A 23,166-nucleotide genomic window follows, 5' to 3' on the forward strand; every position below is an offset into this window, starting at 1 on the left:
TTTAGAGTTTGTTTGTTTGCAGGAGGAAAAGTTATGGTGAAATAAATCATTGTTTTTCACAGAAATGATGTATTTTATTCATGGTTTCCTCCTTCAGGCCTTCGTTGTCCTGCAGGTGTAGAGGATCCCTGGGCTTCAGCATAATAATCTGTTCAATAGCACTGTTACATTCTGGAAAAATACATCTACAGTAGATAACATTGGATTATTATTTAAATGAATCTATAAATCATCTTTAAATGTGTGTTTGTTTGAAAGGTGAGCAAAGGAAAGAATGTTATTATTATTGAATTATTTAAAGTGACTCATTATTTGTGACATCCTCTTTATTCCTGCTGTGGATGCATTACAAAAAAAAGACAAATTGACAGATTCTTTTTTTTTTCCAACACCAAAGCTAGCACAGTAAAATAAAGCCAAAGTCAACAGATAGTCAGACACAGAGCTCATCCTGCAGACCATAAAGCATGCACACTCACTAACAGGATGGAGGTCTATGCACATTAATATTCAGAGGTTGCCAGTCGTAGAAAGGTGACCTGATGGAGGATGTTAACAGTCTAAATGAACACACTCTGAGCCTATTGGTCACATCGTAGCATCATGTAGCTAAAGGTTCACAGCACAGACAACTTCTAACGCTTCAACGAAAGAGACACAGATTTAAAGTTTCATATATTGCACAAATATAGACTCTCTTTTCTTCTTTATTTTAGAGCAATGAACATTAAACCAAACGATAAGGAAATAATTCTGTGTGAGAGAAGTCCCGTAAGAACGTCGACATGCCTGAGAGGCGTCGAGCTGTTTTCTGTACAAAAGGTTAATCTGAGGGGGCGGGGCCTGTTAACCAGCATCACTGCGCTGCGCACTGATTGGTGCGTTTGTTGAGACTTCAAAGTGAGGTGAAGCGGTGAGGGACCAAAGCAGGTATTTTCTTGTTTGCGTTTAGAGCAAACGTTGAGATGAACAATGAGATGGTTTTGAACCGGTCAGTCACTTTAGAACAAGACGTTCCTCACTAACACACACGCCACCAGGAGCACGCACACGCCACAGCTGGATAGTATCCTCGTACCTGTGGAGACACGAAACAAGGAGTTAAACACATGTTGGAATACTTAGTGATGGAAATGTACTTATAATGGCAAAACATTTACTGCTACGGGAGATTTTTATAAAGAAGTAACAGATGCCAACACATGAGAGATGATCTGTAGCAGATCAATCACTGAAATCAACCACAGTATGTGATTCACTGTGAAAGAACATAGAACAGAATAGAACCAAAGGTCTGGAGAGAACTAAAGAGAACCTCAACAATTACAAAGAAGTCATTCCACATCCCACGCACTTCGGTCTGAAAAAATTGTGTAAACCTCAAGTTTGAACTGATGAATACTTTTTGAGATATGAACAATTTAGTGAGGGGGGTGTGTCATTTTTCTACCATTTTCAGCGTCCAATATCTCAGGAACTACAGCAGATAGAAAAGTAAATGTGGTAAAGTAATACAGCTCCACCTACTCTCTCAGAATATACAAAACATCAATGAATAATAAATGATTATTAGACACAGAGCCGAGCTACAATGGCCTCATGTAAAGAATTTTCAATATCGGCCAGTGGTGAAATAACCCAAAGTTGGGGTACAAAACAAAAATGAAGAAGTCACATAAAGAAAAATACTTTTATATCCTAATAATAAGTAACCTTTATACAATAAATTAAAACAGATCAGATTTTTTTGTACATTCCAACATGCAGTTATGGGCCAATGAAAACAGTAAAAACAGTATTTTGTTCATATTTTCAGAGCCTGTCACCCAAGAACCAATGCATATAAGTGACTAATCATTATGTGAACAGTCGCATAGCGAGGCGTTCCCTCAACATAGAAGTAAAAAGGCCAACCTCACGTTGACTGCATGCCTCTGGTGTAGATCCTGATGCTGAACCTTAAACCAGGCTTAAGTCATTTAATGAAGACCCAAACATGTTCCAGACCCAAACACACACTCACTTTTTGACTATTTAGAGGAGCTGGCATGTCCACCAGATAGAATGTATAGCAGATCTTTTTGTATATTCTGAGAGAGTAGGAGGAGCTATATTACTATACCATATTTACCTTTAATATGTGCTGCCCTCACTAAATTATTCATAACTCAAAATGTATTCATCAGATCAAACTAAACATATACAGTGTAATGATTGAATGATTAAGAGATATTTCTAGTGTTTCTTGTTGATATTTGTCCGATTGTTGGATTGTTGTGACTAATCATTATGAGCTCTATTCTCCCATCTGGACTTGCAGTTACACACTTGTCTCCAACGCGTGTTCTCCAGTCCAGGCTGCTGACACACCCACCGCGCATAAGGACCCAAAAAGTGCGTATGTGTGAATGAAGGCGGCTGAAGGAAAGGAGGCGGTGATGTCATTTTTTTTGGGCTGTATAGAAATTACGGAACCTGGAGTTTTCCCAACACTTGTAAATGTCATTGAAATCCATGAAAATGATAAAGTTCACTTTTAATTTGAAATGCCTTCATTGATAAACAATAAAACACAGTTCAAATCTCTCTCCTTGATCATCATCATCGTCATCATCATCATCATCATCATCATCATCATCACTGTAAAGTGTGACAGAGTTAGATGCTGGAGATATGAGGAAATAACTCGGCCGCAGAGCGTCCTGCTTTAATACAGAGGGATGTTTGCAGTGAAACAGAGCTATTGGTTTTAAGCATAAATAGTTTAAAGTGACCTAAGCTGAGCCTCATTAATATACGTATGTGTGGGAACAGTTTCTGGTCCATCATCATCTGCATATGACAGCTTGTTTCACTCTGTAGTGGATCAACAATGACTTTACGTTGGACATAGTATGAAAATAGTTGAATCACTGTGACCAACGTGGACAGAAGTCTGCGTCTGTCAGAGTTTTAATGCGCGTAAAGCCAGATTTGAATGGGAACACCCACATTTCAGGGACGCTCAGCCCACAGTGCATAACTGGGATGGAGGCGCACAGCGACTGACTAAAGTACAGGGGGAGAATAGCACACAGCCAAAAACAGCACTGCTGCGCAGCTTTTTGGACTTACGCGAATGGGAGAATAGAGCCCGTGAACAATCTATGTACATAGCATATGCCTCAGCTCCCTGTAATTTGATCAAGCCTGATTGAAGGTTCTGCGTAAAATCCCCCGCCATAGACGCACATAGGCGTAGACCCCCTCCCCCGTAACCTTACGTGCGCCTCCAAACCTCAGCCCCGGTCTCTGCATTTTCCAGTCACACCACGTTTCAACTTGTTGCGTAGCGATACGAGAGTTGTTTCCATAGTGGATTGAGTCACAGAGAGAACTGAGACGGACTTAAAGTGCCACCAAACCAAGTCAATCACAGACAAAAGGTGTGTGTTTACTGTTATTATCACTACTACTGCCTCATCTCTGTACCTACTGTGTGTGTGTGTGTGTTTCATTAACAGTAAACAATGACCAACATGCTGTGGATGAGCCAGAGGAGCAGACATGACTTTATATTTATACAGCGCTGTTCCGCTCCTAGCTCGCCGTGGACCCGGTTACCTCGCTGCTCTCTCTCCGCTCTCCGGCGGGGTCTAGGTCTCCTCATCCCAGTCGATACACTTTATTACTTTGTTTACGCGTTTCCTATGTTTATATTGAAAAATAACACATGGTTTGGTACAGTAGGTCAGTAATAATACATAAATTAATTACATTTTAAGATGCTTAAAAACATGAAACATATTTTTCTTTGACTGGAAGATAAACAAAGGCTTTTTACTGCTCATTTTAAACAACAACACACAGCCACAACCCCCTAGCGACAGGGCGGCCAATCGCATAGCGAGGCGTTCCCGCCACACAGAAATAAAAGGGTCAACCTCCGCGTCACGTTGACGGCATGCCCCCAGCGTAGGTCCTGACTCTGAACCTTAAACCAGGCTTAAGTTGTTTACTGAAGGGCCAAACATGTTCTTGACCCAAACACACACTCACTTTTTGACTGATTTGAGGAGCTAGAATGTCCACCAGATAGGATGTATAGCAGATCTTTTTGGATATTCCAAGAGAGTAGGTGGAGCTGTGTTACTATACCATATTTACCTTTCCCATGTGCTGTCCTCACTAAATAACTCAAAATGTATTCATCAGATCAAACTAAACACATAGAAAATTGGTAAAAAAATTGACATATCTAGTGTTTCTTGTTGATATTTGTCAGATTGTTAGATTAAAGCAGAGGGTGTAACAGAAAGGACGGACTATGATTGGTCAGATTGTGATTGGTCAGAGATGGAGGCTGTGACCCTTCATTTCTCTCTCATCTCACTGAGCTGGAGGTGATGAAGATGAAGATGAAGACGAGAGCAGAGCCTCAGCCTCAGTGGAGCATCAACGCTTTGGGCCAAAACACATTTCACACTGAGAATAATTAATCAGCCTCCAGCAAAGGCAGCGCAGTGAGAACACCAGCAATCAGTCACTAACACTACCTGATAAATGTTGGAGCAGAGAGAGGAATTAAAATCAAACCTTAAACCAACAACGGCTTTATTATTATCACAGCAATAAACACATTAATTCATCTGATGCATTATCTTAAAAATTTATCTCACTTTATTTTAATTTGCTACGTGACCTTTGAAGATCTGAAATAGATCCTGTTCCTCATTGATGGATCCACCAACACTCGGGTATTATAGACCAATCAGAGGATGAGGATGGATAGTCCTCCTTCATCATCCTCATCTTCAGTCCTGGAGCCTCAGGGCTGTGATGTTCCTTCATCATCATCATCAAACACTGAAGCTTCACAGAGATCTACAGATGTCCTCAGTTTGCTGCTCTAACCATCTTCTCTACTAGGACTAAAGAAGTCTTTATTGATCAGCCATCATCTTACATCCTGTACATGTGAGCACCGATAGAAGAGAGGCGGAGCCACAGGTCTCAGATGACACGCCCACTTTGTTAAAGAGGCTGAGCCAGGTATCTGAGACAAACCAGTACAGAGAGTACAGATACTATAGCATCATCAGGAAAGCTGTAAGTGTTACAATTATGCAAAATAAATAAATAAATAAATATATATATATATTAATGGAAAATAAAACAAAATATTTAAATATAATACATACAGTATATTCTAGAAGGAGTGTGAAGTATTACTTATAAACTTCCAATCTTTCTCCTTATAAAAAAGTTGAACACAATAGCAAACTTCCTTGTAGCCTTATAAATAAATAAAACACAGTTATATATAATAAAGAAAACCTACATTTGGTCAATACAGAGGTGTGATCCTTAGCTAGAAACTATATCAACACATATACATACATCACTTAGTTACACAAACCTCCCCACACATACATACAGTAACATATCTATATAATATTTATAGTATAGGACGAGACTGTGGATTACAGCATACGTGTACACGTACTCATGCACACCAACAAAGAAGTGTCTTCATATCCTAATGCTAACCACACCTCCCTCCTCCTGTATCTATGTATCTAATATTCTTTGTGCCTCATTTTGAACTGTTTCATGTTTGTTTGCTTTAACCACAGTGAAGCTGTTATTTGTGAATATGTCCCTTAAATTTTAATTCCCATCATGAATGCTGAATAATGTCTATATATAAAATATTTTTAGATTTGAACATTATTTTAACAGTTCTATAATCCACAGTGTCTGTCATCTGTAGTAATTTTGACTGTAGAAATAATTCGTGTGCGTTTGCGAGAATAATCTGTATTGTGTCCTATAAATGTTCCTCCAGACTAGTGTGCTGTGGTATCTGCCCTCCATAACCTCAGCCAATCATGTTGTTGCTTTCTATCATTGTTGGTTTCAATAAAGAAGCTTTGGAGTGTTTGTTTTTAAATCAAACTTATTTTAAAGCTGTGATGGAGGTCAGGGAGTTGGTGGAATGTTTATTAAACATGCGTGACACACACACACACAATGCTGACACAGGGACTCACAAAGCTGCTGCAGTGATGAATAAAATGTTAATAACAAAAATGAAAAGTGTAAAGAGCTCAGGGAGCGTTTGAAGAGGTTACATAAAATCTCTCGGTAGGAATAATCAGATTACTATTCATAAATCTCTCCATCTGATAAAAAGCCCTTGACCCTCAAGTCATGAGTTCATTTCTGTTTGTTTTCCTTCTGTTGTATCTATTCTGTGTATCTAGGGTTTATCTAAACCTAGTCTCTGTTAGTTGGTTAATCTAAACCTATTCTGTGTATCTAGGGTTTATCTAAACCTAGTCTCTGTTAATTGGTTAATCTAAACTTAATCTATGTTAGTTGGTTAATCTAAACATATTCTCTGTTAGTTGGTTTATCTAAACCTAGTCTCTGTTAGTTGGTTAATCTAAACCTACTCTCTGTTAGTTGGTTAATCTAAACCTATTCTGTGTTAGATGGTTAATCTAAACCTATTCTGTGTTAGATGGTTAATCTGAACCTATTCTGTGTTAGATGGTTAATCTGAACCTATTCTCGGTCAATTGGTTTATCCAAACCTATTCTCTGTTAGTTGGTTAATCTAAATATATTCTGTTAGGTGGTTAATCTAAACCTAGTCTCTGTTAGGTGGTTAATCTAAACCTAGTCTCTGTTAGGTGGTTAATCTAAACCTAGTCTCTGTTAGGTGGTTAATCTAAACCTAGTCTCTGTTAGGTGGTTAATCTAAACCTAGTCTCTGTTAGGTGGTTAATCTAAACCTAGTCTCTGTTAGGTGGTTAATCTAAACCTAGTCTCTGTTAGGTGGTTAATCTAAACCTATCCTCTGTAGACACACACACAATCATGGATGTGTTCCAGTGTTTCCTGAGCGTACTGAGACCTCTACTCTGAACATTCAGAATTCTGTTCCATTTAACCTCACACAACGCTGGCACGTTCCCAGAACGTTTTTTTGGCTTGATGGAGCAGTGTGTTTGATATGAATCACTGCAGCAGATCCACAGAGCTCCACCTGGACCTGAGCCAGACTCTACTGCAGAATCACTGCTTCTAGAACTTCTCCCTTCACTTTTCTGTCTGTTTGATGTTGGCTAAGCCTGTCTGGCTTTATGAACCATGGATGTGTTTGAGTCTGACTGCATGGGTCATTTTTACAGTCTTATATCTAAACAGGTTCAACAGTGAGTGAGACCAAGCTCCACCTTTAGCCTCTACCCCACGTGTCAAACTCAAGGCCCAGGGGCTAAAGCCGGCCTTTTAAAGCTCCCATATTGGCCGCAGGAGAAAGTAAAAAATTAGAGTCATTATGTAAATCACCAACTAAGTCAGCCGTAGATTATCTCAGTCCCTCCAAATACATAAAATCAGAATCAGAATCAGAAATGTTTTTAATGGCCATGTACAGTTTTAAGGATAGTACAAGGAATTTGTCTTGGTAGTTGGTGCACAAAAAAAAAAAAAAAAAAAAAATGAAAACAATGAAACAATGAAACTGCAAATGTTTTCCCAGGGCTCAGTTTTCACATGCCTATGTCACATGATGGAAGTTATTTTTCTAATTGTTGTAAGTAATTACATTTTTTTTTTCAAAATCCTATAATTTACCTCAATTTATTCCCCAAATTAAATAAAAATTAATCATAAAATTAAGAAAATGTAAGTGAAGATTCCGCAGGGACTGAAATCTGCACTTATTGTTGGATATTGTTGATGCTTTAAATACTATTATACATGGAAGTGTAAACTAGGGCACATGGATGATAACATCAATCAAAGTTGTTTTCTTGCCTATAATCTGCAGAACACTTGGGATTAAACTGGTCTGCATTTAGCCACTGGACTAAAATGTGTTTGACACCCCTAACAGATCACACTGACATCTGGGTTATATATGGAACTACTATAGCAACAGAGAACAAGCAGAAATAATCCAGACTTAATCTAGATGTTAAGTCACTCAAAAAACTCTATTTTCACCCAATAAAAACCAGTTATTATCAACCATTGAGATTGAATGTGAAGGAAAAACAGCTCATTGTGAGACATTATTTAATCCTGAGGTGCTACCTGATGATATTGTTCACTAAAGGTCTTTCCCATGGTTTTTGTTGAATAATAAAAACTAAAGTATAATTTTGTCCCGTGGGAAAAAATCCATTCAGAAGTCATGTTTGGGTCTGTTTAGTTTAGTGTGATTAGACCTTGTGTTCAACTTTTAGTTCAATAAGTCTTTGTTTTGTGTAGTTTATGTTGTTGTAACTGTTGTCTTTGAGTTCCAGGTCTTCCTACTCATGGCTCCTCCTCCCAGTGATCTCAGTGATTACCAACCTCCTGTTTCCATGCAGGTGTGACTCGTTCCTAATTAATCCTCCCTCTATTTTTCTGAGTGTTTGGACAATGAATAGTTGATGGATCATGGTCAATGTTTCCCTCCTCGTGCCTCCATGTACCTTTTTTGATTTAGTTTTTTTTAGGCTGTTCTTAAATTATGGAATAACACAAAGCACACTGACTCCTCCCCCTTTCTTCTTCTTATTTATGAAGATGGAGGACAGTCCAGAGGTCAAAGGGACTCAGAGGGTGTGTTGTCCCCCAGGGGGCAGAGCATGTGAGCTTTGTTGTCCCCCAAGGGAGAGGAGCTTGTGAGCTGTGTTGCCCCCCAGGGGGAGGACCCTGTGAGCTGTGTTGCCCCCCGGGGGAGGAGCCTGTGAATGTTGTCCAGTGTTTCTGAGATGGTGGATGGGTGATATCCTGCTGTGCTCATCCATCCATCAGCTTATCATCCAACCATTCCTCCTCCTTTTATCGGAGAGAATTTCATTTCACTTTCAAGTCTGTGGATTATGTGGAGCGTGATAATGCTGAGTCACTGCTAGCTCTGTGGACTTTGTGGAGCGTGATAACGCTGAGTCACTGCTAGCTTTAGAGAGCGCATCATTAAGACTTCCTTCTGATAAACAAACATTTAGTGGTTGAGAGCCTGGGGGCAGCCTCACACTGTAAAAACATGACCGTGATGTTTTTTAGCAGCGATGACTCAGCGCTCTTCTATCTTCAGACATCACATCACCATTAAAACAAGGTCACTGGTTTAATTTCTCTTTGATTTTCTGACAAAAGCCTCAAGGGTTCTCTCACTTTTGGTTTCCTCTAATAGAACAGACAGAACCATAGAACCCATAGAACCAGAGACCCATACAACTATAGAACCATAGACCTATATAACAGATAGACCCATAGAACCAGACAACCATAGAACCCATAGACCCACAGAACCATACAGCCATAGACTCATAGAACAGATGGACACATAGAACCATACAACCATAGACCCATAAAACCAACGAACCATAGACCCATAGAACCAAAGACCCATGGAACCTATAGACTCAAACTCATAGAACCATTGAACCCATAGACTTATAAAACCAAAGGGATAGAGAACCATAGACCCATAGATCGCAAAAACCCATAGAACCATCTGCCAATAGAACCCATAGAACCATAAACCCCACAGACCCATATAGAACCATAAAACCAAAGACCTATAGAACTATAGGCCCATAGACTCATAGAACCATATAACCATAGACCCATAGAACGGATTGACCCATAGAACCATAGACCTAGATAACTTTTTAAGACAGCAATGTATGTTTTATTATTACAATAAAATAAATTTATTTATTTATTTATTTTCATGATCACTGTTAATTTTCTATTTTTATTTTGGTTCTTTTTTATTTATTTATTTATTTATTTATTTATTTCCACACCAGGTGTGTGTGTGTGTGTGAGTGTGAGTGTGTGAGAGAGAGTGTGTGTAGCTTAATTTGTATTATTTATACCACTACTACCTTTATTTTGTTATGAAATACAGCAACAAAGTGTCAGAAACTCAGTGCGTGAAGTCAAAAAAAAAAACTGGCGAGACTGAGCTGACGGTTAAAGAAGAAAAAAGATGTCCGACAGGCAGAGACACAACGCAAGTCGCATTCTACGAAGCACCACGTCTGAACAAACCCACGTTGACCAGAACTCTTCTGGTTAATAAGTAAGTGCAAATCGAAGTAAACACAAACCTGAAGCTGAAGAAACCCTAAACATTAACGGAAAACCTGAGTGAGTGAGCAGAGACAGAGCTGTTGTGTGTGTGTGTGTGTGTATCTGTCAGTGAGCAGAGTGTGTGTGTGTGTCAAGGGGAGGGGCTCTCTGACTAGCCTGCAGAATGTAGACACAGGCAGCGCCAATGAGGATTTTCATTCAATCCGAGCACAGATATTGACTCGTATAACTCGTACTCGGCAAAAGTGCTTTATCCGTACCGGATACTAGTTTCAGCTGAGTATCCGGCTCAACCCTACCAAAGACCCATATACCCATAAAACCCATAGAACTATATACCCATAGAACAGATAGACCAATAGAACCATATATCCATATAATCTATAGACCCATAGGACCATAATCACACGATCCACTGTAGAACACCTGGGTAAAGGAACACATTGTCCTGGTAATCTTCCTCTAACCAAACTTTTTACTCCATCAGCCATAATAAAAAAAAACACATTATTCTGCTGCACACGTCAGCATCATCTCAGCTTCTCATCATCATTAACTCTACAGCCATGGGGATTACTTCACTCTTTCACTCTCTTTTCCTTTTTCACTGTCTCTATGCCTGAGAGGATGAGGAGGATGGACCAGGGCTAGAATGAACGATGAATCATAAGTTCAGTGTTCCTGAAGAACACTGAACTTATCGGTTGGTTCAGGAAAGAGAAAAATGAAGAACATTTAAAGTGATTGCTCTACCATCACATAGGTCAGACCTCCTGTAGTCTGGGGGAACACATGCTGCTTTGGTTTTATTCCTGAAGTTGAATAAAGCTGCCATCCCATTGGCTGTTCAGACAAACATCAGCTTATTTTCTTTAAATACACACTGAGGGAACGAGCATCATTGATGGAATGTAGAGTGTGTCTCAGTCTATTCTGGGACGGACACACACACACACACGCACACACACTAGTGCTTTGCTTCATATTTAATCTCTGAGAGTGCTGCTGTGGTCAAAGATAAGTCAGGAATTTGATTTTTATGGATCAGATAATTATAGACCTATTGATCTTACTAGCACAATATCTAAAGTTGATGAACAAATTCTCCCAGAAAGGATCAATAAATTCATTATTTCAACAGATAATCAATTTACCTTCAAATCCAAACATGGCACAGATCTATGTATATATGTCCTAAAAGAATTATTAATTATTCGGGGAAAAACTCATCTGTTTTCATTTGTTTTCTAGATGCATCTAAATCATTTGATTGTGTAAGTCTTGAAAAATTAAGTCAGAATCCAGTTGGTTTGTGTGAGTTACAGTAAATGCAGTAATGGAGTCGGAAACAGGGAGCATTTATCTCTTGTTCTCTTTAATTAACACATGAATGACCGTTAGACTCATCTGTCTTTGTCTCTCTCTGTCCATACGTTGTTTAGTGTCGGTCCCCTCTGTGGTCTGCACCCCTCATGTTTCCTCCTCTTACTTCTGTCAGTGATTGAACGTGTGTTATTGTGTAGCATAGTGAAAATGATGAAGCACCTTTCTGTGTTTTCACATGTTCATTATCTCAGTGAATGAAGTGTGTTAGTATTAAATATGAGATAAAGTGTGTTAGTGCATCACTAGCACTGCCCCTCCTCTCTAACTGATTCATGTTTGTCCCACAGGATTCACATTAGAAAACTACATCAGACAGGAAACTCAGAGAGAGCAAATAAGGATTTGATCATCACAAACATGACTCATCATGTTCCTCTGACCTCTGCTCTGACTCCTACAGTGACTCTGTTCTACCTGTAGATCAAACACTGAGACATGAAAACACTCTTTGTTTGTGGTGGACGTCCCGACTCGTGTGGTGAGAAAGTTGTGTGTGTGTGTGTGTGTGTGTGTGTGTGTGTGTGTGTGTGTGTGTGAACAATGCTACTATTGAGAGCAACCATCACACACAGATGAGCGTGATGAGTTTATACTATGCGCTAACTACATCTGCTAGCTTTCAATTGACAACCCACGTTGCAGAAATGATCGACAGTCATGTCGTTCAAGGAATGACTGCAGGAATAACATCACCAGTACAAACAGTTACTGCCCTCCAGTCTGGTATGCTAACGCTGCTAGCACTGCTAGCTGCAGAACGTAAGGAACCACAGGACAAGGTCACGTACATGTGAACAACTCCACCACTAGAGTCAGTGTGGGTTGATAGATGTGCTAACGTCTGTAACAACAGATTTTACTTCATGTATACATGTGAATCTAAGCAGGAGAAACCCAACGTGAGGTTGTCTATGAGAAAGTCAAAAAAAGATGGACAGATATAGAAAAATAAAAATACACTAAACAAAAATATAAAGGCAACACTTTGGTTTTTGCTCTAATTTTTCGTGAGCTAAACTCAAAGATCAAAAACATTTTCTATTAACACAAAAAACCTATTTCTCTCAAGTGTTGTTCCAAAATGTGTCTAAATCTGTGTTAGTGAGCACTTCTCCTTTGCAGAGATAACCCATCTCATCTCGCAGGTGTGCCTCAGGGTGGCCACAATAAAAGGCCTTGGCATAGAGTTGATCAGGTTGTTGATGGTGGCCTGTGGAATGCTGGTCCACTCATCTTCAATGGCTGTGCCAAGTTGCTGCTGTCGTCTACGCCGATCCAGAGCATCCCAAACATGCTCAAGGGGTGACATGTCCAGTGAGTATGCTGGACATTCAAGAACTGGGATGTTTTCAGCTTCCAGGAATTGTGCACAGATTTTTGTAACATGGGGGCCGTGCATTATCATGCAGCAACATGAGGTGATGGTCGTGGATGAATGGCACAACATAGGGCCTCAGGATCTCATCATGGTATCTCTGGGCATTCAAAATGCCATCAATATAACCCTACCATAACTCCATCTCCACCATGGGCCACCCCATCCACAACGTTGACATCAGCAAACCGCTCACCCACACGTCTGTCTTCTGCCCTGAACAGTGAAAACCGGGATTCATCCATGAAGAGAACACCTCCCCAACGCGCATTTGCCCACTCACGTCGGTTACAAAGACAAATTGCAGTCAGGTCGAGACCCCGATGAGGACAACGAGTATAAAGATGAGCTTCCCTGAGACGGTTTATGACAGTTTGTGCAAAAATTCTTTGGTTATGCAAACCGATTGTTGCAGCAGCTGTCCGAGAGGCAGGTCTCAGACGATCATGGATGTGGAGGTCCTGGGCTGGTGTGGTTACACGTGGTCTGCGGTTGTGAGTCCGGTTTGATGTACTGCCAAATTCTCTGAAATACCTCTGAAGATGGCTTATGGTAGAAAAATTAACATTCAAATCACGGGCAACAGCTCTAGTGGACAATCATGCAGTCAGCATGCCAATTACACACTCCCTCGGAACGTGCAACATCTGTGGCATTGTGCTGTGTGATTAAATTGAACATTTTTAGAGTGGCCTTTTATTGTGGCCACCCTGAGGCACACCAGTGCAATAATCATGCTGTCTAATCAGCATCTTGATATGCCACACCTGTGAGGTGGGATGGATCATCTCTGCAAAGGAGAAGTGCTCACAAACACACATTTGTGACAACATTTGAGAGAAATAGGATTTTTGTGTCTATAGAACATGTTTTAGATCTTTGAGTTCAGCTCATGAAACATGAAAGTGTTGCGTTTATATTTTTGATCAGTGTATATTTCTTGAGAAATATTTATGTTTGAATTAATTTATTCATAAATGTTTTGTGTGTCCTCCCACTCATGTCTGCAGTCGTCGTGTCTAAGACTAACACCTGCCCATCTTACGTGATCAATAAATGTGTAAAATAGTCCCACTAATCAGGAGCCTTTCACAATAAAAGTGTGTTTACAGAGTAAAATGAGGTCACAAAGGAACAGGCTGTTCCATGGGAATAACAAGCACTGAATTACTGCCACCAGCTAGGAACGTAGAGTTCACGTGACGTGAAAGAACATGTCTACAATTCAGAACTTTCACTGGAACAAACTTTATAAAATGAATGTTTGAAGTCCTCTGTTGTGTTTCTATCAATGAATAATAGTCAGATCAAACACATCCTGTTGACTCGTTGATAAACGGCTATTATTACATGTTATATTAGAATCAACCCTACCTGAGCCTGGGTTGTGTTTGTCAGTGTTGGTCATGTGTGAGATGGAGGTGGAGACCACCCTCTGGTCTGAGCTCATGTTCTCCTGACCATGTGAGCTGGACTTCCTGGGTTTCTTGTCGGTCAGGTGGAGGGGGGAGGTCTTCTTCATGGGGGGCGGAGGTCTCCTGGTCCTGGCTGTAGCGTTGACCCTCAGCCAGGCCTGGGCCTTGTACTCTACGATCTCTCCATAGTTAGCTCTGGTCACCCTGCACTCGTACAGTCCTTCATCATTCTTTCCCACTCTGGAGATCTGAAGCTTGTGGGAGATGTCGTTGCCCTGGACCTTCACCGTCTGTCAGTAATTAAAGAAACATCATGTCAGGACATGATAGATAAGGTCCTTTACCTTCAACCATCATTAATCAGACACTTCACTTCATCTACAGCTCAATACATCACTGGTAATGTGGCTTTACACAGAGTAGCAGACAGTCTAAGGAACTCTGACTCAACTATTAAACATGTTTTATTACCTCTAACCCTTAAACATGTCAGTGTGTGTTCAGCCTTAGTACAACAAATGCAATCGAAGACAATATTAGTAATAATACATTAGCCAAACCAAAGTTACAGTGTTTATTATTCTGAAAACTAAAATCTGGAAGTCAGTTTATTTGCTTTACCATTTTTGTTTTACACAAACCTCGAACATGTTAATGCATAACATCAACGGTTTAATACTTGTTTTTATTCCTTAAACTAAAAGCACATTAGATGTTTGTTGTTGCTGCTTTAGAACATAAGTGGAAACAAGTCATGTGACTAAAGTCAAGTCAAAAGTTCTCAACTTTACAGTTTATTTAACTGATTAATTACATGAACAGAGAACATATTTGTCTAATAATAGTGATTTACAAACTAATCAATCCAGCATCTTTTCTGATTTTAAATGTTCACAGTTCCTCTGTTAATCAATAATCGCTGCCGCACGTCTCAACCTAGCTTGATGTTTTCAGCTGCTTCCTGATTGGCTGTCGGTTTGTTTAAAGGTGGAGCTTCTGTGGACAGAGTGTCGTCCCTCAGGTGTTTGATCAGACTTAGTGATCATTAATAATGATTACATTTTATAAGATCTTCAAAAGTCAAGTCTTCCTGAGTCAGTACTCTCATGTCAGAGTTCGGTCACGACTCATTTGATTTTAAGTCTAAGTCTTTGCACCTATGAGCTTCCTTACTTCCGTCTACTCCTTTTGAGCTTTCATTAGCGTCTAATGATGCATCTTGTATTTTATAAAAATTGTAAATTGCTCAAATAAACTACACTAAACTACAGTAAGTCCAGCTGCTAGTCCTTTGTGATTATGTTGAGTCGAGTCTAAAGTCATGGAACTCTTGTCCAGACCTCATGAGCTGAACTGACCGTCTTTGTTTCATCTCTAAAATAAATGAAAACGTTCCAGTTGTGTTTTCCTAAACCTTGGTCAGTGAGTCGTTTCCTGCTGCGTTACATCACATCCTGTGAGGGACAGAGAAACGTGTGTAATCTCTACAGTTTAGGACCTCCAGTGAAGTCAGACTGGGATTGGTGACGATCATTAGAAGTGACATTTGTTTCCAACATGAAAGAGTCAGAGCTCACTGTGGAGTGACATCATTATAGTTTGAAGATGTTTTATTATCATATCAAACCACAGCGTGTGTTGTGACGCCGCATTAGTTTCACTTTGAGCTCCGCCTCCATCACATCAAAGCCTTCACTCTTAATTGGCTTTGTTCTTCTTCTGTGTCGGCCTTAATAAAACCTTTCCTTCAGCTCCAGATATACAGAGACCGGCAGCTTCAGGTTCTTATTACTTTATTTTTAACCAGAAGTTGTCCTTTTATAAACCCTGAATCAAACCAAAGTGGAGTGTGTTCAAACTCTGTTTAACCCTTTAGATGCAATTGAGAGAGAGAAAAGAGAAGCACTCTAAACAAACACTTTCACATGTTTTACTTCCCATGATGCCATGCAACGTTGTTTTTTTTTAAACTGTAGTTTTTAAAGGATGAACTTCATCTGATAATAAAGAACATGAATATATTCTTATTTTACCTGTGTACATCTAGCATCGGTCATTTCCTCTTTTTTATTTGATTTCCTATTATTAAAAAAAAACTGTTAAAATGTCCAGTGATGCTTTTTCTCATTCATGTGATCATTGAGATTAAAGTAATTATTATTTTAGAAAGGAAATATGTTTGTTTGCTTGGTTATTAAGATACATTATTAATGATTTTCTATGAATACACAGAAAACACACACTTCATAGATTAAAAGTATTTTGAAGAAAACTTAGTCTCAAATGTTATGCTGCGTTTATTTGGGAATCTGTCCTCATAATATATTTAAATTAATTATACACAATGCATTGATTTTAATGAAAAAATAAGTTATGTGTCATTAAACTTATTATTCCATATTTGGAACCTGTTATAACTAACTTCTGACATTAAAACCTGTTTTTAAAGAAATTTTAAAACCTTGAAGAAAAATAAAACATTGTAATAAGTTTTGGATGTCATTTTTGAATTATTGTTTAGATTTTTCCCTCTAAAATAAATTAACTAATGGCGTCAATGAACTCAGTATGAAGCCCTCGTCACACGTAGAGTTGAAGTGTTAGCAGCCGGTAGCGTCTAAAGCAGCCTCTGATTTCACTGATTAGATCCTTTGTCTGTTAAAGGTTTGACATTCATAGAAATCAGCAGCTGTTGTATCGCTGCTTTTCACACGATTTCAGCTCAACGACACCACTATACTCTACTCACACTTATTTTAGTTCCCTCATCATCAGGATCATGCTCTGGAACCATCTCCACCTGGAACACAGAGAGGAAGCCACAGCGTTAGCACGGAGCAGCGTTAGCATAGAGCAGCGCTAACAGCTTCTTTAAACATTCATACAATCGTCAGCGTTTAAAAACAGAACATTATTTCACAAATGAACCAACAGAATGAACAGAAACACGTTCACAGAGATGAAAACCCTGCATCACTTCAGAGAAAACCTTTAAACCAGGGGTGTCCAACGCATTGATCGCGACCTATCGGTTTCTAATCAATACGCCAACATGTGACCTCAGTGTTTTTCTTTGTTTAATTCAGCTTTACTAATCTGAGAGTTCTCTGAGAAGCTGATGTTCATATAACAAACGAGTCATTAGTTGGGATTCATGTCAAAGATTCAACTCTTTAAGCTCGTCTTTATGAAGTGAGCAGCTATGTTTGGAGCATCTGTGGATTTGAACTGTGATGATGATCTGAGATACACACACTGCAGACAATCACACTATACTATATATAAATATAATTTTGGAGAGCACTATATATATATATATATATATATATATATATATATACAGTCCTCTCCATAAGTATTGAAATGGCAAGGTCAACTCCTTTGTTTTTGTTGTATACTGAAGACAATTGGGTTTCAGATCAAAACAATAATATGAGAAAAAAGTTCAGAATTCCAGATTTTATTTCATGGTATTTACATCTAGATGTGTTAAACAACTCAGGACAGAACACCTTTTATTTGAGTGGTAGAGTGGCTCATCCAATAACCGAAGGGTTAGGGATTTGAACCTGTTCTATCCAAGTCATTGTTGTTGTGTCCTTGTCTGGTATGAATGTGATATGTGAGTGTTGATGGTGGTGGGAGGGCCCTATGTAAAGTGCCTTGACTATAAAAAAGCGCTATACAAAACCAGGGAACTGCCTTACTCAGAAAAGTGAAGGTGGGGAAAGCGAGGGGCCCTGATGCCATCTGTGGGCGTACCCTGCACCACTGTGCCACCCAGCTTAGTGGTGTTTTTAGCAAACTTTTTCAAAGTTGCGTAGATCCTGGTCAGATTCCAACTTTGTGGAAAACTTCAACTGTGATCTTGATTCCCAAATCAAGTACTTCAAAGGAATAGAGTTATTTCAGATCGCTCACATCACTTGTGATGAAAACTTTTGAGAAAATGTTACAGTCTGACCCACTTCACGTTGCCTACCAGCAAAACAAGGGTGTGGAGGATGCTACACTCGTCTTACTGAACACTGTGTACAAGTACCTTGACAAAACTGGGGCTCATGTAAAGCTTTTGTTTGTCCACTTCTCTTCTGCCTTTAATAAGATGCCGCCCCACATCCTGATTCAAAGACTTGTCAATGTTTTTAATTTGCCTGACCAGCTTCTTTTATTGATTTTAAAATTTCTCACAGACAGGATCCAGCAAGTGCTTGGTCAGAAGTCCATAGCATCCGTCTCTAACATCCCCTCAGGGGGGGGGGTGTTCTGTCCCCCCTCCTGTTCATTCTGTACACGGACAGTGGCCAGGGAACTCAGAAGAATAGGTTCTTGATTAAGTTTTCAGACGACAGTCTTGGTGTCCTTACTTTTAGGATCTGAAATGAATCATGGTCCTGCATTGACAGAGTTTGGCCAATGGTGTGACAGTAACTATCTTGATTTAAACCAAGGACATGGTTATTGATTTTAGACGCACCACAGCGCCCTCTCTGGGTGGAAGTGTCATTCACGGTGAAGTGGTTGAAATGGTGGAGAAGTACAAATATCTTGGTTCTTGGATTGACAACAAGTTGCGGTTTGATGCCAATACAGACTCCACTTTTAAACGCGGTCAGCAGAGTCTATCTTTTAAGGAAACTGAACTCTTTTTAATGTAAATAAAAGGATCCTCTGCAACTGTTACTGCCGTTTCATAGAGAGTCTCTTAACTTTTTCATTTGTTTGCTGGTTTGTCTGTGAAAAATAAAACAAACTACAAAACATTGTCAAAATGTGCTCTAAAATCCTTGGAGTTAAACAAAGAGACTTCCAGTCTCTAAAGAGTTTTAGCTCATGCCTTCTAGACGTCATTTTTATGTACCTTTTTGGAAAACTAATCATTTCTCCAACTCTTTCGTCCTCTATTGTCACTGAACTGTTGAATTCTGAAGGGAATGTGTTTATTAAGTAACAAAAACCTTTTTGGAATGTACTTCATTTCTATTGTTATGGACTACTGTTTTCTTGAGCCTCTACTCTTGTCTGAACTGTTGGCAGTGACACACAGTGACTGTTTGTGATGTGTGTGTGTGTTTGTGTGTGAATCTGAATCTGCAGCGAGTAAAAGTCCTTTATATAAATACATTCAGGAATAAGGTTATAATGTTTTTATTTCTGAATACTGCCACAATTAGAGCTCTCACAATAAGACAGTATTGATAATAACTGTGAGAATAAAAATGAATATTTATCATGATGTCCACAGTGTGTGTGATAACAGCAGAGTGTTGAATTCAGACCGTTGATGCTAATTTAGAGTTGATTTCTGCTGGTGTTGGAGCTGATAAACTGTTCTTTTATAATACACATATCAAAAATCTGCTAAAGGCAGAGAATGGGAAATGTGTCAGGTTTATTCTAACACTATGTAGAGTAAATTACTCTGTACTTTATGAATGGAACTGACCATTTTTACACGTGTATTATTAATGTTATTGATCTGCCATAAACTATTGATGCACATGAGCTGATGCTGTATTTCACACTAACGTATAAACACACGTTTGTAATAGAACAACATTCAAAGTTAGTAAAAACCTTTTTTAATCTCTTATAAAGAGTATATTATAATGTTCAATTGCTGGATAATCATTTGATTTAATAATCAATAATCATTTAGATTATTCAAAAATAAAGGCCTGAAATAACAAGTTCACCTCTTGACCTTGAATTACAGAAATACACACACTTTTCAAAGATATTGTAATTAATTGAGGGTCACTTTAAAAATGTTTTTAGTTCAATAAACTGTGATGTTTTAGACTAAAATAAGGCCCAGGGGAGATTGATAGAGTTAACCCTGTGTTAACTTGTCTCACTGATGATATTAAACTGTTTATAATTATTTCTGTTGAATGTTCATCTAAATAATGAACTAATAAACTCTAAACTTAACATGTTTTAGATCATTTCTGAGGTCAGAAATTGAAAGAGCGTTAGCGTCAGCCACATATGTAGCTTATTAAATGTGTTTGGATGTTTTTTAATTACAGATAAATGAACGGTTTGCATTGGTTTCTTACACACAGTTAATCATAGGATCAAAGACACACACACTGATTCCACTGACACATTAACACACGTGTGACATCACTAAGTGGTCCCATCATTTCCATCTGGTTTCATTTCTGTTGCACTGGAAGCTAAAGCTGTGGCTCCATTTCATAATAAATCCCTTTATTGCAGAATCCCTCCACCATGACACGCTGCCTCTCTTCATGCATCCGTGAAGCAGAACTTGTAAAATATTCACCCCAATTACTGCATCAAAAAGCCCCAGTGATGGGATGGAGACGAGTTAATGTTTCATGTAGAGCAGCAGATAGAGAAGGAAGTGGAACAGTTTACATCAACCACCAGTGACACAGAGAGACATAGAGAGACATGTTTGTGTTGGAACAAAGGAATACATGATATTCATTCATCCATTCATGCTATATTCATATAGAAATACTGCACTGCAATGCATAGATATCTTACATTAAAAAAAAGTAAAGGCAGGTTTAGTTTATAATGACTCACGTCCCCTTTTTTTTTTTTTTTTTTTTAAAGAAAGAATGTATATTTACATTCAGTACAAGGTTTCAAACAGTCTCAAACTTGCACTTTATTTTTATTACGCTGTTTATTTATCTGTTTATCTATCTACTGCTGCTGAAACACTGCAAATGTCCCCTTTGTGGGACAATAAAGGTTATCTTATTTTATCTTAAGCCAAGTGTGGAAATATAAATGAATATAAATCATGACAATGATTAATAAATAAATAAATAAATAAATAATATAATCAGAATGGTTTTAAATACTAAACACTATTCATGTCCAGTACGTTCTAAGCATACTTAACACCATAGCAACAGGATAAAGCAGGATGAATGTACGTCTAAATGAACAAACTATGGATCCTATACATAAACCCAATGATATGAAAGTTAAAGATACATTTATCACTAGAAATATTATCAAAACAGTGAAAATTTAACGATTGTCCGCCATGTTTTCCTTCCTGAAACGGGACGACGAGGTGGTCACGTGACCTGACGTATGAACCACAGCAAACACTGGATGGTGGTCATTCTTCGCCCTCAGAGACGTCTACACATTACACAGTGGATACTAGTAGTTATTCTATATGTTTTATAGTGAGATCATCAGGTGGAGGAGGAGCTTCAACATGTTTTTAAAACACATTTATACCTTCAGTCACTCTTAGATACGCGTTTTAGATAAATGACGGAAAAAAAAAAGTTACATTTATGACTGAATATCACGTCTTCCTCAGTGCTTTACAAACTGTGCACGTTGTGATGTAACGTCTCAGTGATTCATGAAATCGAAGGAGAAACATCCCAAAGATCCAAATGCTAGCCCTGAATGTTTTCCCCGAGATAAAACAGGAAGTGATGTCATGTTTAGAGGACCAAGCGTGCCACAGAACAGATATATAGTATATGTATATATATATATATCTTATAAAGGTCATTATAGTGAGATCAGAGGAGGGAACCATTGGGTTAGTCTGAGAGAGTGAAGATTGCACTAACATCACACGCACGCACGCACGCACGCACGCACGCACGCACACACACACACACACACACACACACACACACACACACACACACACACACACACACACACACACACACACACACACACACACACACACACACACACACACACACACACACACACAGGGGATGATACAGTGAGAGCAGTAAAAGCAGCACAAAAAACTTGAGAAATATTTGATTTGATTTGCTGATAAAACACATCTGCTACAAAGCAGAGCATTGAGAGCATCAGCGTCATGGAGATGTTTGCTTTAGAGTCTCATTATACCAAAAATAATATCCGACAACATCAGCTTTACTAAACGACTATAAATTGTTATTTCACTTATTGGGTTAAACCATCAACATTCAGCAGTAAAGAGCATCTCAGTTTATAGTTAAAGATGATAAATGTGATGCTAAAGAAACACACATGAAAATAAAACCCACATCCCCCTGAACATGTGATGTGTGTAAATTCCCAGCGGAGCTTGAACGCACCATAGTGTCTGTTTAAAGAGCAGCGACGTGATAAATGCATTTAATAAAAGGAGTTTGTGTAGTGGAGACACATCAGCTCTAATATTAACTCTTACTCACATGTGTCCAATGATTGTAGCCTCATTAATCTCACACTATCACTATTGTTATTAATACTATTATGGTCATATTAAATAGATCTGCTTTGGTTTCTGACTGATTTCATCTCATCCGGTGTCGTGCTCAGAAAACTAAAGTTGAGCTTCAAACCCATGATGACCACAGACTGTGGTTCAGATTAATCAGTGATAAGCACACACTGAGCAGGTCCTAAAGCCTCCATGTTACCAGAAACATCCAAACTCAAGAGATGCTGGATAGAAAAATAAAAATACTTTAATTATTGTTCTCAGTATCTGCCCTAGTGTTTAATCTGATTGTGAAAGCTCACACGTTAGAACTAATGTGAGTAATTGCAGTAAAACGAGCCACATGTGGGAAACACAGCTGGGTGAAGAAAAGAGAGCAAATAACAGGGATTCAATAATAAAAAAAGAGCTCAGCAGGACGTTACGACAAAGGTTGGGCCACAGACTCCATTTCAGTCACGCAGACAAAAAGCTTCAACATCTTTTCTTCTCTTATTGTGATTTATCTGTTCAGCTCTACAAACTGTATCTGAATCCAGCTCACAGGGACCTAAGACAGTAGGTTGAGATACTTATCTATACCGTGGTCATACACTGGTATTCAGTCTGAACCACAGGCAAACGTTTCCACAGGGCAGAGCAAAGCTCAGCATCACTGTAGCAGAGGGTCACAAACTAACAGA

General features: G+C 38.8%; 1 protein-coding gene across 2 annotated transcripts in view; it reads right to left on the reverse strand.

The window, feature by feature from the left end:
• Window positions 1-308: 308 nt before the first annotated feature.
• Window positions 309-23,166, reverse strand: part of vstm2a (V-set and transmembrane domain containing 2A) — a 91,419-nt gene continuing 68,561 nt past the window's right edge. For both annotated transcript variants that reach the window (XM_028434542.1, XM_028434543.1), the window contains exons 3-5: window positions 17,012-17,062; window positions 14,222-14,552; window positions 309-1,078 (exon numbers count right to left, since the gene is read on the reverse strand). In XM_028434542.1, the coding sequence (XP_028290343.1) occupies window positions 1,002-1,078; window positions 14,222-14,552; window positions 17,012-17,062 (459 nt within the window). In that variant the 3' untranslated portion in view covers window positions 309-1,001. The remainder of the gene's footprint in view (window positions 1,079-14,221; window positions 14,553-17,011; window positions 17,063-23,166) is intronic.

The sequence above is a fragment of the Gouania willdenowi genome, chromosome 20 (genome assembly GCF_900634775.1).
Source record: "Gouania willdenowi chromosome 20, fGouWil2.1, whole genome shotgun sequence".
Classification (NCBI taxonomy): Eukaryota; Metazoa; Chordata; class Actinopteri; order Blenniiformes; family Gobiesocidae; genus Gouania; species Gouania willdenowi.